This window comes from Nansenia antarctica (genome assembly GCF_963989245.1).
Source record: "Nansenia antarctica genome assembly, chromosome: 8".
Taxonomy (NCBI): Eukaryota; Metazoa; Chordata; class Actinopteri; order Argentiniformes; family Microstomatidae; genus Nansenia; species Nansenia antarctica.
In genome coordinates this window covers 51,785,861-51,805,057 of record NC_137678.1, presented here as the reverse complement: position 1 = coordinate 51,805,057, position 19,197 = coordinate 51,785,861, and the positions used below count along the sequence as shown (strand labels likewise).

General features: G+C 43.4%; 1 protein-coding gene across 1 annotated transcript; it reads left to right on the top strand.

Annotated features, from left to right (window-relative positions):
* Positions 1–2,941: 2,941 nt before the first annotated feature.
* LOC308164374 (histone deacetylase complex subunit SAP130-like) lies at positions 2,942–17,755 on the top strand (the record flags this gene model as incomplete). Its single annotated transcript, XM_080538478.1, has 15 exons — positions 2,942–3,281; positions 3,515–3,663; positions 4,066–4,260; positions 4,910–5,038; positions 9,722–9,846; positions 12,068–12,188; positions 12,700–12,790; positions 13,575–13,676; positions 14,120–14,261; positions 14,551–14,669; positions 15,076–15,366; positions 15,734–15,911; positions 16,047–16,145; positions 16,534–16,895; positions 17,514–17,755. 15 exons carry the CDS (start codon positions 2,942–2,944, stop codon positions 17,753–17,755), a joined length of 2,685 nt encoding a protein of 894 aa, XP_080394604.1.
* Positions 17,756–19,197: the final 1,442 nt, after the last annotated feature.

Genomic DNA, 19,197 nt, shown 5'->3' with positions numbered 1-19,197 from the left:
ATGCACTTTATTATTTTACTTAAAGTAGATATACAATCTTTCTTATTCTGCTAGAATTGGGCTTTATGGTAATACCATAATGGTATATTTACAGTACATGGACAGTGGATTGAAGCATTGGAACAAACCCTCACTCATTGGAAATGTCTGTTTTTTGTAGTTGGAAATACGATTTTCTTACAGGTGAGAGAGTAAGTAAAGACAGTATCTGACTGCATTGCCCACAGCAACACAATATTAAATCAGAATGATGTTATGATTTGATATGAATCAATTTATACCTCTTATTAAATTATAAATACTCTGGTTCGTTATATTTGCCCTTTGGTTGACAGCAAAAGAGGGAGAGAGGAGGATAGAGAGGGAGAGAAGGAGAGAGAGCAGGATGGTGTCGGTGTAACAGGTTAACAGGTTAACATGGTCTGCATATGAATCTCACCAAAACACCCCTTGTTTCTTTGTTTTGTTTGAATCTCCTGCCTGTGTGCTCTGTAGTTTGGTGTGTTTGAATCTCCTACCTGTGTGCTCTGTAGTTTGGTGTGTGTTGAATCTCCTACCTGTGTGCTCTGTAGTTTGGTGCGTGTTGAACGCGCCTACTTTGGCTACGTCACGTCGTTAGGTGCGCACGCGTCACAGATCTATAGATCGTCTTAAGAGGTGAGCTGCGTCGTGATCATCTCCGCCTGATAAATGTCTATAAAAGTTGTATTTTCGTGTCTTGAATGTAATCCAGTTGTTGCTAGTCGTTGTGTAACATACCCCACTCGTCTTGTGTACATTCTGTTTGGATCTGAAATCGCTAACCCACGGTTTTGTATCAGTTGAAGAAAGTGGGCTAATTAGCAAACTAAACGTTTAACGGTTGCTAGCATGATTTAGTTGAACGTCCGTTAATCGTCCGCTTTTGTTTCTTCTATCAGGGGAGCGAGACAACTAACACACATCAGACTGATGTTACCTGATGCATTTTGTGTATGTTCTGTATGTCACACAGGTATGGAGATGTTTTGTCTGTTTCATTTGAAAACTTTTATTATTTACTGTGTAATGGGAGGTAAGCGTGATAGCCTCTTGGTTTAGTCCACACCAGTAGCTATATACAGCTGGTGTGGCTGTTATTGCAACATGACAGAGTTATCTGTTTAATGTGTCGTTTATTTTATGTTAATAATTGATGCTGTTATTTTTATATTTGTTTAAGAAACGAAATATGGGTTTTCTGATGTATAATAGAATATTGCCAAATTTTTTATTTGTTCATATCTATGCATCTATGAGCTATGCTGATATCTATTATCTATACATATTCATGTATATAATTGTATAATATGCGTAACAGATCTATAGATCGCCTTAAGAGGGGAGCGAGACAACTAACACACATCAGACTGATGCATTTTGTGTATGTTCTGTATGTCACACAGCTCCACTAAAGTGAACCAGAGACCCAGTTCTGCTTCCGGCCTCGTTATTGCCCCACACACCACCAGAACACAACGCAGGCGTAACACACACGGGTTACATCGGCACCAGAGAGAGAGCAAGAACCAGGTGAGAAAGTGGACATGTAGTCAAGACCACATAAGTAGCCTTGAGAACCGGTGGTTCTCGAGCCTAACGGCCCTTAGGGGGCAGGAGCCTATCTCCTGTTTCTGTAGCGTGAGGCAGCTTGATGTACAAGTACAGTCCATGCCACCCCCCCCCCCAAGGCAGCAAACACTGGTGTAGATGCATACTGTATGCACAAGTGAGTGTGGTGGTGCTTATGGGGTGTCGCTACGGGACAGGTGTCGCTCCGGCTGGGAGGGCAAAATCACAGTATACCCACTAGAAAAAACTAGACTACACCACTGAGTTGTACCTCGTTGTAAAGGTGACTAATCAGGCTTTCCAACGATATAAAATACAGTACCAATTGGTATTATTAGAATAATCGACTGAAATAACGTTTCCAAAACTTTTTTTGAGGGGTTTACTAAGTAATCTTGTAATAACGAAGTCTATATATATATATAGACTGACTCATGTTCTAGTCAGCGATTTCTATAGTGTTATTCTCCCCCCTCAGTCTCACATGATCTAGTTCGCATTTCCATCCAGCAAGTTGACCAGCCCAGGGGGGGTATTCCATCAACGTTGCTAAAGGAAAATCCAGCCTTATTTTTGATAAATCCCGCGAGATTTATCAAAATATGGCTGGGTGTTTGATAAATCTCGCGAGATCAACCCAAAATAAGCCTGGATTTTCCTTTAGCGACGTTGATGGAATAACTTCCAGGCTGTCTCCCCTGATGTTAGCGACGAGTCAGCATCACCACAGAATTGAGATTGAGAATGTTTCTTTTGGTCCTTTATACAATTCACAATACATATATACAAAATAAAATGTTTCCGTACCAGGACCAAAAAGGTTGTGGCTGAAGCCATGGCTTATTGCGCCTACCCTTGTTACATGCATGTTTTCTTTCCAACAACAACAAAATGTCACTTGCGCATCTCAACAGAAAACTCAAAAGTACCAAACAAAAAACGATATTAATGCGCCTACCCTTTTTACATGAGTGGTTTTCCCCTTATAAGTGCATCATCAAGACATAGAAACATTTATAAACAACATTTTATCATCATAGGCTAATCATAAGTTGATTGGTGTTCCACACGTCTGGTGTGAATGTATTTTTGCCTTGTCTGGTTTACGCTAGCTAGCTTTCATCAAGGAACATTCAAACGTTGTTGAATCAACTGCTGTTACATCAACCCTCCAGTTTACAACTCATCTCTTTCAGGTAGAAGGATGTGTTCTGAATAGTACACGTAACTAGTATCAACTGCTCATTGTTCACCATCTGATTGCAATTAATCTAGTGGCTTGTCTTCCCTGTCTGTCGTTTATTTAGACAGCAAGTGAGCATAAAAGGACAGTCTCTGTGATCTGATCAGAATGAGCAAGAGCCCAAGGAGACCACTGATCCTCAAGAGGAGGAAGCTGGCTTTCCAGCGAAATGATCCAGCTCCCTCACAGGATGAGCCAGATGGACCAAAACGCAAAGAAGCATCCAAACCGTCAGGTGGCCAGCGCTTTCCTGATGGCATCCGCATGATGGACCACCCCACTAGGCCTGGCGTGGTGGTAGTCATCCCTAAAACTGCAGACCTTCAGAGTGTTATTGCAGCACTCACTGCTAAAGGGAAGGAGTGTGGTCCTCAAGGACCCAACAAGTTTATCCTTCTGAGTGGAAGTGGCAATCTAGAAGATGGTCCGGAGGAAGGAAGCACCTCTGGTAGGAGTAGCATGGCTCTTTTCAGACGGCCAGAGAAAGCATCCAAAACGGACTACCTTCTAGATCCTAAGTCTCTGACTACAATTAAACCATGTAAGTAAATGTATTTCATGTTTATTTAATTTAATATTTTTGCTCAAAGAACCACCACATGTCATGAAAAACATCCATTGATGGAAGAGCTATTCACAAGGAACAGGTACAGGTTATTCTGCACAATCATTGTTTTTCAGTGAATAAGGACCTGGATTGCTGTCCACTAGATGACGGCCTGACTAACATCCAGTGGCTTGGGAAGATGAGCACAGACGGCTTAGGGCCAGATGCTGCCAAGAAGGTTTCTGACAAGGAGAATCATGATCAATGCCCACAGATACACCAGGTTTGTGTTCTGTCTCTTGTCACTGGAGTGGGATTGTCACTAGGCATAGTACATAAACCCTGAACCTCAAGGAGGGTTTACTGATACATTGTTGTTGCAGTAGTCTAACATGTTCCTGTGTGTTCTCCTGACACATTTGTTTACCCAGTGTGTTTGTCACACCAGTTTTGCACTCAGGTGTGATAGTATACAAATAAAGCTCTAGGACAACTAAGACCATACAAACTTGATTAATTGTTTAACAGATTTGAGGCAAGCAAGCAAAGTCTATTGAGTGTACCAATATGAATAGAATGAATGTGAAAAGTATTCGAAATAGTATGCTACATGAAACAATTTATGAAGTTTGTATTGCCCAAGTGAAGTATCTAAACAAGCCAACCTATTTTTTTCCTTCCAAAGCCACAAAGTAAACAAATGGAAACCGAAAGTGTTATCAAAGACCCCTTCTCAGAGAGGCCACCATACTCGTACTCGGCAATGATCCAGTTTGCTATCAACAGTAAAAAGAACATGAGGATGACATTGAAAGAGATTTACACCTGGATTGAGGGCCACTTCCCATATTTCAGAAATGTGGCCAAGCCAGGCTGGAAGGTAACCCATTTACTAAAACCATTTTGTCAGGTGTCCTATACAGACAATGTTGCGGTCAATTTCCTTTAAAATAGTGAAAATACCACCGCTCATCTGTGATCAGACTTAGCTGAGGTGCTGGAACTGAAAAAAATAACAGCATCCGCACACTCAAACACTGTACAAATGTGTTTTGTTTATTGCGAGCTTTGTGTCATAGACCTTCCTCAGGCATAAAGTAGACAAGTGAATGCAGTCAGTGGTATAAAGGGTTCAAACAACATCACTTCATTTTAGCCAATGCACAACACCTGTGTCAAAAATGTCACCTAGTGGCTAGGCATCAAGGGAATTGTAGATTTAGTGGACTACAAAAACAAGTGTTCATGAGACAGGAAACACCTAAATCAAATATTTACAATATACATAGCAGGACAAAAAACTATAGAGAAATGCTACAAACATGCAGACGTCAGGCAGTAGCCATCATATAGCATAGAACATATAAATCTAAAGTAATTTATTCATAGCACGACACTCGTGTCAAAATCCTCATTTAGACCTAGGGGTTGTAGACTTCCTAGGGTATGGATCCAACTTTAAAAAGGAAACTTGCATTGCCATGAGATAATGATCTTATTTTGATTCCCTCTATGTCCCCCCCCGCCAGAATTCTATTCGCCACAACCTCTCCCTGCATGGCATGTTCACCCGTGAGATGACCCAAGATGGCAAGATATCCTACTGGACCATCCGCCCAGAAGCTAATCGACGCCTTACACTGGACCAGGTTTACAAGGTGAGCATGTTGAAAGAACCTGTTTATTCTTATGTCAAGTTTTAGCCACTGACCGTCACAACTCTCCAAACTCTTCAACAGACCACACTTGGTTATATCTGTGCGTATCACTGTCTTGTTTGCGTTGTTGATAATAATGTATCTTTGCCACTGTCACATCTTTCTTGGTTCCCTGCCCACCAGACTGGTATCGTATGGAGCTATTTTAGTGCCAGCAGAAATTGAATTGTATTTGACAGATTGAATTGAATATGAGCACAAATTGAATTGTATTTCACAGATCTGAATTGTATTTGACAGATTGAATTGAATCTGAGCACAAACTGAATTGTATTCGACAGATTGAATTGTATTCAATTCAGTTTTCATTATTTTCATTCAGTTTTCTAATTCAGTTTCTCTAAATACAATTCGTTTTTTCTCAAAATACAATTCAGTTCTCTAAATACAATTCCGTTTTTCTCAAAATACGAGTTCAGTTTTAGAGGCACTCATCCGGGGACTCTGGGCTAGGTAGAATAATAGAGCACCGATTCTAACTCCCATCCCTCCCATCCGACGTCGTTATGGAGAAAGGTAATGAAATAGGCGATAATGAAATGTGTGTCCTTTCAGTCTGCCTGAGGTGTTGTAGGGGGGTATTTACTATAACAGGCTAATGGGTTTATTGTGAGTTTACTTTGATTGTTTGTTTATTGCCTTGATCACCGTATTGAGAAGTCATATGGTTATGGGGGGTGATATTGCAAGGTAATTCAAGCACCTGCGCATCTTGCATGGCGGTAGTGGAGAGAGAGGGGAGCGATGTATTTTTGTTGACCGCATTATACGCATATTCTATAGGCTAGGCCTACGCATTGTTTGTTATTTTTCTGGTTTTGATCGCTTATGGATTATTTTTGTACGTCGCCAAGTTTGATTGTTCTATTCAATAAATGATCTCGCTATAGGTGTCATATAACCCTAACCCATATCCTGTCATATAAAAGTACCTTATTGAATCTCCAGGTAATGTATTTCTGACATCCATCACTTTTGCTGTCGTTAAGATCAGGGATCTCAAGTCTCACGCATTGGGCGTAAGACACACGCGGCGTGTGAGCGTGTGAACGGGTTGAAATGCGTGTGTCTCACGCCCAATGCGTGAGACTTGAGAGCCCTGATTAAGATACTTTATTTTTCTGTGCCCTGCGGTGCAGGGTTACCACAGAGCAGGGTTATCACAGAGCAGGGTTATCACAGAGCAGAGTTATCACAGAGCAGAGTTATCACAGAGCAGAGTTATCACAGAGCAGGGTTATCACAGAGCAGAGTTATCACAGAGCAGGGTTATCACAGAGCAGAGTTATCACAGAGCAGGGTTATCACAGAGCAGAGTTATCACAGAGCAGGGTTATCACAGAGCAGGGTTATCACAGAGCAGAGTTATCACAGAGCAGGGTTACCACAGAGCAGGGTTATCACAGAGCAGGGTTACCACAGAGCAGAGTTATCACAGAGCAGGGTTACCACAGAGCAGAGTTATCACAGAGCAGGGTTACCACAGAGCAGAGTTACCACAGAGCAGGGTTATCACAGAGACAGAGCAGGGTTATCACAGAGCCATAACTGCTCAATTCAAACATCATACATGTCACACTGACACAGATAAAGCCCAGGTCTAAATCACACTTGCAAAGAAGGATCATTGAAGTTGGTGATATAATATTTGTAGCACACACATTGTACAGTGTATGGCAAAATGTGATTTCATCCCTATTTTTTCTTTGTTCATGACATGATAGTGTTGTATCTGACTAAAGACTACAAACATGATTTCAGTATCAACAACCGACACTTTTGTTTTTGAGCCCTTAAAGTACATCATCTAACGTCCACAGGCGGGCAGCAGAGACAATGTTATCAGAGACTATGTTACTTGTATAGTTATGTAGTTATTGTGGTTGTCATGGTGATTTGTCCTATCGATGGCATTTTAAACAGACCAGTCTGGCCATTTGGAAAATTAGACCAATTGCATTTCAGTACAGGCTACTGTATATATTCCAGCCATTGGAGAGATTTTGTACGCTGACATTTCGTGACGTTAGAATTGTAAGGATCCCCATTTTTGGTCAACATTTATTTTTTTACATAATCTGATCCATTAGGTGTTTATTAATGCCTGTGTGGTGTTATTTTAAAAATCTTGAAATGTTTTAGTTAGTAATTAATAAAATACAAAGTTTCCATCTCATAAAACATAATGGAATGTAAAAACTGTGACGCTCAATATCTCTGAACTACCCTAAACGGAGATAGAACCTTATCATTCTAAGCTCACGATTTATCTGTAAAATATTACAGCAAAACATTCAGTCAGCGACAGCAGGATAGATAATCTTGATGACTCTGGATATATTACTCACCGAATCCATCGCATCGCAATATCTTTGGCTTGACTAGCGAGAGCATTTTTCAGAACAGAAGTCTGAACATTTGGTCGGTTGCCGACTTTGTTCCCAGTTTCACCAACTGCCGTCACATCCCATGTCCCAGAATCAACTGATTACACTTTAATTAACTTTAATTAACTCAACTTCTTTTCATTTGTGCATAGAGACCAAGAGGGGAGTCGCCCTCCTGCTTATTCAGCCGTTAGAGACCAAACGCGTCAGAATAAAGATAACATTCGCTGTGTTTGTCTGCGGTGCAGTGGTCCAGAGTGTTTAGTGTAAATAAATCCACCAACCAATTAATCCCTGAGGGAAAATGAGAAGTTACTCAACTGCTACGAGGGGGAGAGGGTATGTGTGACCGTGCATATTTAATAACGTTTTGGATGAAGTATGTTTTGAAGTTTAGAATGAATTATAGGACTTGTAGTCAAAGGACTCCAATTAAATATTGAATGTGGATGGTGTCCTAAAAAATAAATGATTTGAACATTTGTACTGTACTTCTAACACTTATGAAGGTTCCTGCTACAATATTCGAACACGTGTGAAATGTTGTGTTCCCCCGTTTTTAACACAAGGTGAGGAAGGTTGAGTACAACTTTGTGTTTGACTGATTACATTAGTTTGGAAGTACCACAGCCCACGCCCAACACTTTTCGAGAGGTGTTTAGCAAAAAGTAAAAACTGAGTTAATTGGATTCCTGTCCATACAGGGTCAAATAAATTAATCACTTGATCGTGACTGATGGTTTCCCTATTGGTGGTTGTTTACTGTATAATGACAAACTCAAATCAACTTACCTTTCACATCGAAACTATAGTTTTCAGTTCATGTGCATTCAGGGGAAGTGCTGTATGTAAACACATCCAGGGTATCCGCGGTGTCTTGAAAAGTATTAAAAGTTGATAAATCAATTTTGGGAAAATCAAGACCCTTAATAAGTATTAAAAAGTCTTATCACGATTTTATGAGGTCTTGAATTTTGTTGGTATTTTTCTGAATTAGACTGTCCAAAGAGTTTGAGTCCTAAAAACTTTTAGTAAAAGTTTGTGAATTTATTAGTTTTATTAAAAAACAAAGATGAACCGGAAATTCTGTTGTATGATAGTGGTCTAGTCTATTGCAAACTAAAACTGTTAAGTTAAAGGTCTCACTGATGTAAACGGTTACAGCTCGAAGTGGCGGTGAGGTCTGGAAAAATATTGACAAGGTCTTTAAAAAGTCTTAGAAAGGTATTGAAATTAACCTCAAGATTCCTGTATATACCCTGAAATTGCTTTGGATTAAAAGCATCTGCTAAATGGCAAACATTTTAAAAATTCAGATTTCTTTTTTACATTTGAAAGTAAAATGCATCAATTTGGTGCACTTTGAGGGCAGAATTAAGAGGCTAGATCTATGAAGAACTACACACGACACACGTCACTCTGTTGACAAGCATAACTTGGTACGAACACTTTGCTCGGCTGCCCTCGAACAGGCGGTTCAGGACCATGTTCGCAAGGACAAACAGACTGAAGCTCAACTTCTACCCCAGGGCCATTCAGGCCCTGAACACAGCAAAGACCTAGGTTCTGGGCCCTGGACAGTCTGGACGGATTGATGGCAGCTGCTGGATTGAAATCAGGTGTAGTGCTGAGGCACAAATGTGTACATTTCAAGCCTGCAAACTGCGACACTTTAAATGAATGTGCAATAACACTATGTGCAATATGACAACCCTAGGGTACATAAGGTTGCAGAGAATAGGAAATGTTAGAATAGGTATAGCATAGCATAGAGTACAGCACAGTGTTTTATTTGTATAGTATAGTATAGTGGATAGTGTACATAGCCTTTATTTATGTAAACCAGCTCCTTTCCCTTCTTGTTTTTTAGTTTTTTTCTTTCCTAGCACCAGGGGAGCCCCCCCTCCCAAATGTCGTTGTTTCGTACCTGTACTATATCAATGACAATAAAGACCATTCATTCATTCATTCATTCATTCATTCATTCATTCATAAACGGTTGTGCTACTATAAGCAGCAAGCACATCAAAAGACGAAGCTTAATAATAAACACATTCGTAAATACAGATTTCAGAAAGCTCTGAAATCAGTTAATTTACGGACAGTCAGGTAAAAGTCTTTACAAACTAACTGTAAACATGCTGGACAATAGAAGGACTATGGTTGGAGTCTTGTGGAGAAACAGAAGGTGAACTGACTGTGTTTATAAACCCTCTCTCTCTCCATCTCTCCTCAGTCCCGCCCGGCCGTCACCACCTCCACGGCGGTGCTCCCCACGGTGGTCGCCCCCATCTCGGCCACCAGGACTCAGTCTCCTGTCATCAGTCCCACAGTCACACACTCTGGGGAGATGGTGCATGGGTACGTAGCTAGTTAGCTGTAATTGTAATGTACTTGCTGACTTGGTAGGAGTGCATGCCAATTCGGTTGTTAAGTCTGACGTCAAACGTGACGTTTAGCAATTTCCGGGTCCAAACCAAAAATTCCCTGCACCAGAGTACCAGTGTACTAAAGCACCAGAGTACCAGTGTACTAAAGCACCAGAGTACCAGTGTACTAAAGCACCAGAGTACCAGTGTACTAAAGCACCAGAGTACCAGTGTACTAAAGAGTCAAGAGTCAAGAGTCAAGTCAAGAGTCACTTTATTGTCCCATCACTGGGAAATTTGTATTGGGCTTACACCCCACAGCAGCCAACAAAGAGCAACAGACAATACAGGATATTAGCACACAAACAGAAGGCGGACCTGATTAAAACAAGAGTGGGAATAAAATGATAAGCAAGATAAGTTACATTCATCTGGTGCAGTTTAAAAGTTTAACAGAAACGGGAATAAAATAATTTTTAAATCTATTTAATCTAGCGCGGGGGACTCTGAACCTCCTCCCAGAGGGCAGCAGTTCATACTCTGCATGTAGGACATGGGAGGGATTCATGAGAATTCTACTAGCCTGTCTGAGAGTAGCCTGTTCAAAAATAGACTGCAGGGATGAGTGGTCTTTCACCCCTATAGACCACTCATCCCTGCAGTCTTCCATGCAGTCTGTATCAGTCGGACCAGTTTGGACCTTAGTTTTACAGATAGGTTACCAAACCAAGATGTAATGCCGTATCTGATGAGACTCTCTAAGACAGACTGGTAGAAAAGTAGCATACATTTTGGGTCAACACCATGAACTCTAAGGCGGCGTAGGAAGTGTAGTCGTTGTTGTAATCTGCTACAAAGGCTGTCTACATGAGTGCTCCAGGTGAGTGAGTTATCAATGAAAACCCCAAGATATTTGTAAGAGGCGACCTGAGAGATGGATTGTTTGTGGATGACCACAGGCCTGTGGTCCCCAACACCTCTGGGGTCGAACACCATCTCCTCAGTTTTCTTAACATTTAAAACCAGGCAGTTAACATCACACCATTTAACAAACCTCTGGATTTCAGAATAATAGTCATTTAGGTCACTGTCCTTTTTGATTAAAGCAAGGATGGCAGTGTCATCCGAAAATTTTATGATGCGGTTGCTAGGGTAGGTGCTTCTGCACTCGTTTGTGTATAAAGTAAAGAGCACAGGGGAACTGACTATACCCTGTGGAGCACCAGTGCTTATGGTTCTGGGTTCCGAAAGAGTGCCATTAACACTGACCCGCTGTGTGCGGTTAGTTAAAAAGGAGTGATACCATTTTATAATGAGGGGGGGGACATTAAGCCCATTTAACTTCTCAATTAAAAGGTGCGGCTGTATCGTGTTAAAAGCAGAACTGAAATCAACAAATAGGAGTCGGACATAGTAGGTAGGGTCCTCTAAGTGCTTAGATATGAAGTGCACCATGGCTGAGGTTGCATCATCTGTGCCTGTGTTACATCTATACGCAAACTGAAAAGGATCCAGAGAGCAACTGACTGCATTTTTCACTTTACATATAATGAATTTTTCAAAACATTTCATTACAACAGATGTCAAAGCGACTGGTCGCAGGTCATTATTTTCCTTGCAGCTAGCCTTCTTAGGAACAGGAATAATGATAGCGTCTTTCCAGATGGACGGAACAGTGTGAGAGCACCAGAGTACCAGTGTACTAAAGCACCAGAGTACCAGTGTACTAAAGTACCAGAGTACCAGTGTACTAAAGCACCAGAGTACCAGTGTACTAAAGCACCAGAGTACCAGTGTACTAAAGCACCAGAGTACCAGTGTACTAAAGCACCAGAGTACCAGTGTACTAAAGCACCAGAGTACCAGTGTACTAAAGCGGTAGAATGACAGTTCAATCGTTTTTTAGACTGGGATCTAGTCATACAACAAGGGACACAGCACTTTCCCGTTTCTCCCATATTGTCAGCGTCTTTGAGCCTTGGAAAAGCGCCATACAAATATAATGAATTATTATTATTACTGAGGCATTTCGAAGAGAGCGCCTCAGCCAACGTTGGACCCGGAAACACGTCATGACTTAACAACCCGATAGACAACTGTGTTTCCCCTCATGGATGAGAATAACAGCACGTGTGCCTTCCAGATGTAAAACCATATCTAGCTCTGGATGCTAACAAGGCGTGTGTTGTTAAGTTGTCTGTTTATTGTTCCAGGCGCCCGGGGCTGACCATCCAGCGACCTCAGATGTCTCGTGACACGGCCACACGCATCACCCTGCCCTCGCACCCTGCCATCGGATCACAGAAGCCCCAGCCTCCACACACCATGACACAGGTCCGAGGGCTGCTCATAGATAAGACAGGGTTTCCATGGGTCCTTGAAATCCTTGAAAGTTTGTGAACTTGAGACATGAGTCATTGAAAGTGCTTGAATTCCCCTCTCTCTCTCTCTTTCTCTCAAAAATGTTTTACTTAGCTCGTCAACTAGGAAATAAGTCTCCGTATTGCTTAACTTTACACATATTTCACAATATATTGTTTAGCTGTGCTGTGGTAGAGAAGGCAAGAGACCATCTAGTGTTCACACATTCAAGCCTCTCTTTTCAATTGTTGTCTGTGAGCGGATAGTTCCTATTACATTCTCATCTAGTTCTGTCTCAAACTATGCCGTGTTGGGTCCTTGAATTTGAGGGAATTGAGTCTTGAAAGTCCTTGAAAGGTGCTTGAATTTGATGTTTCAGAAGGTGTGGGAACCCCGATAAGACTTCAAATCAACAGGGCAAATATGCTGATATCAAAGTTGATGAATATGTTTAAAAAAATACTTTTTAATACTTTTATTACAGAAATCTATCTTCAGCACTGTGACTCTGGTGGCTGCAGCAACAGTGGCACCAATTCTTGCCACGAATACTGTGCCATCAACCACCACTACAGGTGTGAGGCTCACAATCACACTGGGGTAGTTGGTTCACAGTAACACTGGGGTAGCTGGTTCACAGTAACACTGGGGTAGCTGGTTCACAGTAACACTGGGGTAGCTGGTTCACAGTAACACTGGGGTAGTTGGTTCACAGTAACACTGGGGTAGTTGGTTCACAGTAACACTGGGGTAGCTGGTTCACAGTAACACTGGGGTAGCTGGTTCACAGTAACACTGGGGTAGTTGGTTCACAGTAACACTGGGGTAGTTGGGTCACAGTAACACTGGGGTAGCTGGATCACAATCACACTGGGGTAGCTGGATCACAGGTGGAACTTCATGTTCCTTGCTAACTCGGTCGTTGACAGTTCGTGACGTTAGAATTATAAGGTTCTATTTCCATTTGTCAAAATTGAGTTTTTTACATAATCTGATTCATTAGGTGTTCATTAATGCCTGTGTGGTGTTATTTTTAAAATGTTGACATTTTTGAGTTAGTAATTCATAAAATACAAAGGTTCCATCTCACAAAACATAATAGAATGTAAAAACGTTGACGCTCAATATCTCTGGACTGCCCTAAACGGAGATAGAACCTTATCATTCTAAACTCATGAGTTCCCTATTTAAGCTTGTCAACTATACTCTGTTTGACACAGATATTGAGGGAGAAACTCATGAGATTGAAATGTTTATGTAAAGTTTACCACAAAAGTAGATAGTGTCACTTATCCATACAGTAATTAGTGTGGCTGTGAACTGATAGATGATGCTGTCTGTCTCTCCGTCATCTCGTAGGCGCTGTGCCACACACCCAGATGACCAGCAGCACCATCGTAACCATGACGATGCCCTCACACTCCTCCCATGCCACAGCCGTGACCTCTGCCATCCCTGTTGGTAAGCGTGCGCAACGAATCATCATGCAGCACATTCATGTAACACTTCAATAAGACCACTGCTCTGTACAGAGTCTTCAGCGTGGCCGCACCTACTCTCTGGAAGTCCCTCCCCATAGTGATCCGCAACGCCCCCACCCTGGACTCCTTCAAACTAGCCCTCAAAACACATCTGTTCTCCAAGGCCTTTGGCCCCTAGTCAATGTTTCAGTTTTGCTTTGTTTGTTTTTCTGTTTTGTCTGTCTGATCATTTCTCTTAGAATTGTAAAGCGTCCTTGTTTTTTTTTGAAAGGCGCTATAGAAATTAAAGTTATTATTATTATTATTACATTAGCTTCTGTTTGTGTTTGTTATTTTCTACCTTTGGATGTTCAGATCAGCTTTGTTCGTCTGAAGTGTATTTCCCCCCCTCATGATATTCTCTCTGTGTGTTGTGCATCACAGCTAAAGTGGTCCCCCAGCCCATCGCCCACACCTCCCCCCGCGTCCAGCCTGACTACCCAGGGGAGAGGACCATCCTCATCTCCATCTCCGTCCACCGCTCCTCTCCTAACCCGGTCGCCATGGAAGCCAGAAGTGACAACAGGTGAGTCATTGTGACGTCATTATACTACTGCATGTATCACAACATTCTACTACTGCATGTATCACAACATTCTACTACTGCATGTATCACAACATTCTACTACTGCATGTATCACAACATTCTACTACTGCATGTATCACAACATTCTACTACTGCATGTATCACAACATTCTACTACTGCATGTATCACAACATTCTACTACTGCATGTATCACAATAAACATACAGGTAGTGAATACATTGCTAATGTAATACTTAAACATATAACTGTGTTTGCTGCCTCCCTCAGGCCACCGGTGCCAGTGCAGTTCCAGTACTTCCTGCCCACCGACTCCTCGTCCCCGTACCCCCTGACACACACCTACACCCCCATCACCAGCTCTGTGTCCACCATACGCCAGTACCCAGGTCAACACACCAGCCTCAGCACACACACAAGAAAGATTTAGAACCTTCAAGTTTATATCAACATTTAACAACACGTGACGTTAGAATTATAAGGTTCTATCTCCATTTTTGTCAAAATTGAGTTTTTTACATAATCTGATCCATTAGGTGTTTATTAATGCCTGTGTGGTGTTATTTTTAAAATGTTTACATTTTTGAGTTAGTAATTCATAAAATACAAAGGTTCCATCTCACAAAACATAATGGAATGTAAAAACGTTGACGCTCAATCTCTCTGAACTGCCCTAGACGGAGATAGAACCTTATCATTCTAAACGGAGATAGAACCTTATCATTCTAAGCTCACGAACATAGTCTGGCAGGTATGCTTGAATGTATCTAATATACGCTGCTCCCCTGTCATCAGTGACCCCCCAAGCCCCGAGCTCAGGGTTACCCAACCAAGCCGGAGTGGGCGTGGCCACCACTGTACACCTGAACCCGATGCAGCTGATGGCGGTGGACCGGATCGGCCTGCAGTCAGCACAGATCAGCACCCAAGGCATCCAGTCTGCATCAATGGCAGCGCAGGGCATCCAGCCTGCACCAATGGGAGTGCAGGGCCTGCACACCTCTGGGTCAATCACCACGCAAGGGATGCAGCAGGCACCGTTCTCTGCCCACCAACAGCAGCCGCAGTCTGAGGCCAAAGCTCCAGGTCATCTGAAATAAACGGAGACACTAAACATCAAAACAGATGTTTTGAATAGCCCAAAATCAAACCAAACCATTTCTCTCCTCTCCTCTCCTCTCCTCTCCTCTCCTCTCCTCTCCTCTCCTCTCCTCTCCTCTCCTCTCCTTGCCTCTCCTCTCCTCTCTCCTCTCCTCTCTCCTCCTCCTCTCCTCTCTCCTCTCTCCTCCTCCCCTCCTCTCCTCTCCTCTCCTCTCCTCTCCTCTCCTCTCCTCTCCTTTCCTCTCCTCTCTCCTCTCTCCTCTCTCCTCTCCTCTCCTCTCCTCTCCTCTCCTCTCCTCTCCTCTCGATAGCTGGTGAATAAGTGACTACATTAATGCTTTGTGCCTTTCAGGGGTGATGTTGGCAGACTGCTCCACGTTCGTAGCCAGTCCTATCGGCAGCACGTTCAGCGCCACGCAGCCTGTGGCCACCATGGTGCAGACGCACCCCCAGGTCGGCGTGGGCAGTGCCCCCACCCTGGTCTCCTCCCCCAGGTCCAGCATCCTCCGCAAGAAGCCTGCCAATGAAGGGCGAGTGTTGCCTCTGCGCCTACGTTACCCCACGGCACTTTCACACGGCATGCCTGAGTGAGACTGACACCGTGTTGGTTGTTACTGTAGAATGTGTTTAACGTGGCCGCTGCTGTGTTGTTGTTGCTGTTCCAGGTGTGTGAGGAAGAACCTGATCCCAGGCCAGCCCGGCGAGCCCAACAGTGGCAGAGTGGAGGGGGGGGTGAGAGGAGCGGGGTCCCCTCGGCCTGCAGCGTGAGTGTTTGCTACATGAGTGGTCTATGATGGATGATATATCGTGAGTTTAGAATGATAAGGTTCTATCTCCGTTTAGGGCAGTTCAGAGCTATTGAGCGTCAAAGTTTTTACATTCCATTATGTTTTGTGAGATGGAACCGTTGTATTTTATTAACTAACTCAAAAATGTCAACATTTTTAAAATAACACCACACAGGCATTAATAAACACCTAATGGATCAGATTATGTAGAAAACACAATTTTGACAAAAATGGAGATGGAACCTTATAATTCTAACGTCACGATATGATGGATGGTATATCAGGTGTAAATCAGTATGAGTAGTCGTATTAATGCCAACTACGGACCCCTAACATGATTCTCTCCTGTTGTGGAACCTTCTAGTGGGAAGCCCAAAGCGGAGGTCCACATGACCATGGCTCCGCCCGTCATGGCGGCCGTAGAGGCCCTTCCCTCTCAGGGGGGTGAGCAGCAGGCCGTGTCGTCCCCGGCCCAGCACCTCTCCCAGGCCATCCCCACCCTGCTGGCCCCCCCCGGGCCCGCGCCCCCCTCCCAGCCCGCCACAGTGCTCTCCGCCCTCCCCGCCTCCATGGCGGTCACCCCCCCTGTCCCGGCCTCCATGGCCAACACCGTGGCCTCGCCCACCCAGCCGGCGGCCAGCAGCACCGCGCCGTGTGCCGTCAGCTCCGCCTGCGCAGAGGTGAAGATCAAACAGGAGATGGAGCCCATGGACACCTTCCAGCCAGGTATGTGGGCGGAGTCTTTCTAACCCTAACCCTAATTAAGCAATATCACAGAACAGGGAGTGCTGTTATACTGAATATCAGCAGGGCTGTGATTGGGTCGTAGGTACGAGGCCGCAGGCCGAGTAGGAAGACAATCACAGCCGTGCTGATATTCAGTATAACAGCACGACCTCGAGGGTGATATTGCTTTTATACAACAGTTCTACAGCGCAACTTATTAGTTAACAGTAATAAGTGACAACAGATTATGATTTGTTTGTTTATTTAATCATTTATTTTGGCTCCGTCAACAACAAATAGTTCCGCAACCAGACTGTTGCCTAGCAACCTGAACACAAACATCTGCAGGCTAGCTACTTTGTATTAACGGTCATTTCGGAGTGATACATATAGTGAAAGGTCCCAGTGCTGTTATACTGTATATCAGCACTCATGGAATGCCTCTTGTCCAATCAAATGACTTGGTCGGAACTAACTGTTGTATAACCCTGCTTGTCATGTAGAGAACTCACAGAAAAATAAACAAGGAAGCTAAAAGCATCACTACTGTTTTGAATAAAACAGAGTCGAGCACACAAATAATAGTGTGAATGACTCGGCTGTCTCCCCCCCCCTCAGTGTCCAGTGTGAACCTCCCCTCCGCCCCCGGCCTGAGCTCCCAGTCCTCCCTCAGCGCCCCCTCCTCCGGGGAGCTGATCCCCGGGGCCTCCCCCAGGAAGAAGCCCCGCAAGCAGCAGCACGTCATCTCCACGGAGGAGAGCGAGATGGTGGAGACCAACAGCACCGACGAGGAGCGGGCCACGGGCCGCCCGCTGGGCAGCAGGGCGGAGAGGCGGGAGAGTCCTCCCAGAGAGCGTTAAATTACTCCAGGGAGAATGTCCCTGTAATCTCTAATTGTAAATCATTTTTGTTTAAAAGTGTCTGCTAAATGGTCAATTATTCTTAAAATTATTTTTCATAAAGTAGCCTTGAGAACCAATGGTTCTCTCGAGCCTAATGGCCCTTATGGGGCAGGAGCCATATCTCCTGTTTCCATAACGCGAGGCGGCTTGAAGTACATCCCCTGGACATGATGCTGCTACCTGATGATGATCCAACCCTTAATGCTGAGTGCCTTAATGCTAAGTGCTATTATTATATATGTATATATATATATATATATATGATATTGTATATATATAAACAACAATATGCTAATTATGCCTAAGTAATAATAACAAATATATATTTAAATCTATATATATTTTTTTGTAAGTCCGGCCCCCCACAATGCATGCTAATTCTGGCCCTTGAACAAATGTAATTGGTGACCCCTGCCCTACACTGTTCCATGCTTTAACAAGTTTGTACAGTATACGTTATATTACTGTCCGGTGAAACTGAGTAGGTTCCGTGGAGGGTGAAAAGAACCACCTCAACTCTTTCTATGCTGATCTGTCCTTTCAAGCCTACTGCTGAACAAGGAGGCGCTCGCTGGGGGTCACCCATGGTCAGTGGGGGTCACCCAAGGTCATCAGGCAGGCTAGTTGTCTCCAGTGAGAACAGTTTATTTAGGCTAAGATGTCACCCTGCCCCTCTTCCATGTGCCAGGATGTGTCTCTTAGTGAATTCATGCACAGACACCAGAATTGTGTTGGGATGACCCCGCACACCAATGGCGGCAAGCTACCATGCAAGGCGCCGGCCCCCCTCATTGGGAGCAATTTGGGGTTCAGTGTCTTGCCCAGGGACACCTCGACACATGGCCAGCCAGGGATCGAACCGCAGAACCGCCAACCGTATGATCATTCGACGCCGGCTCTACCTCCCGAGCCACAGCCGGCCCTAATTGAAGTGTAATGGAATAATAATTAGGATAATCTAATTAAGTATGGACTGAAATATGCAGCTTTGATTACTTTCTAAGTGGGTTGAAAGTACATCTCAGATAAAGTTGTTAAAAGAACAGAGAGAATAACAAGAAAAGATACTGTACACTTTCGTTATCTGTTTATCTACATGGAACAAAGCCAAAAGTCATTGGGAATACAGTTCCTTTGTTAGCCAAGCACAGTCAATAGTCCCCACTCCAGGATGCTACGTTCATCCTTTGTTATCCCTCTTTTTTACAACTTACTCCCTTGCCTTTCTTCCTATTCTATCTTATTTCCAAAATAGTTGGTCATACCATGCTATTCTTGCCTCCAGTAGAGGGCGTAGTTTCAAGTGTATTTCTTCGTCACATTACACAAGTGTAAGAGTAACATTCTTAGTGCTTCGGTTCCTGACGTTGCGTTGCAGCACAAGACGTAAGGCAACAATA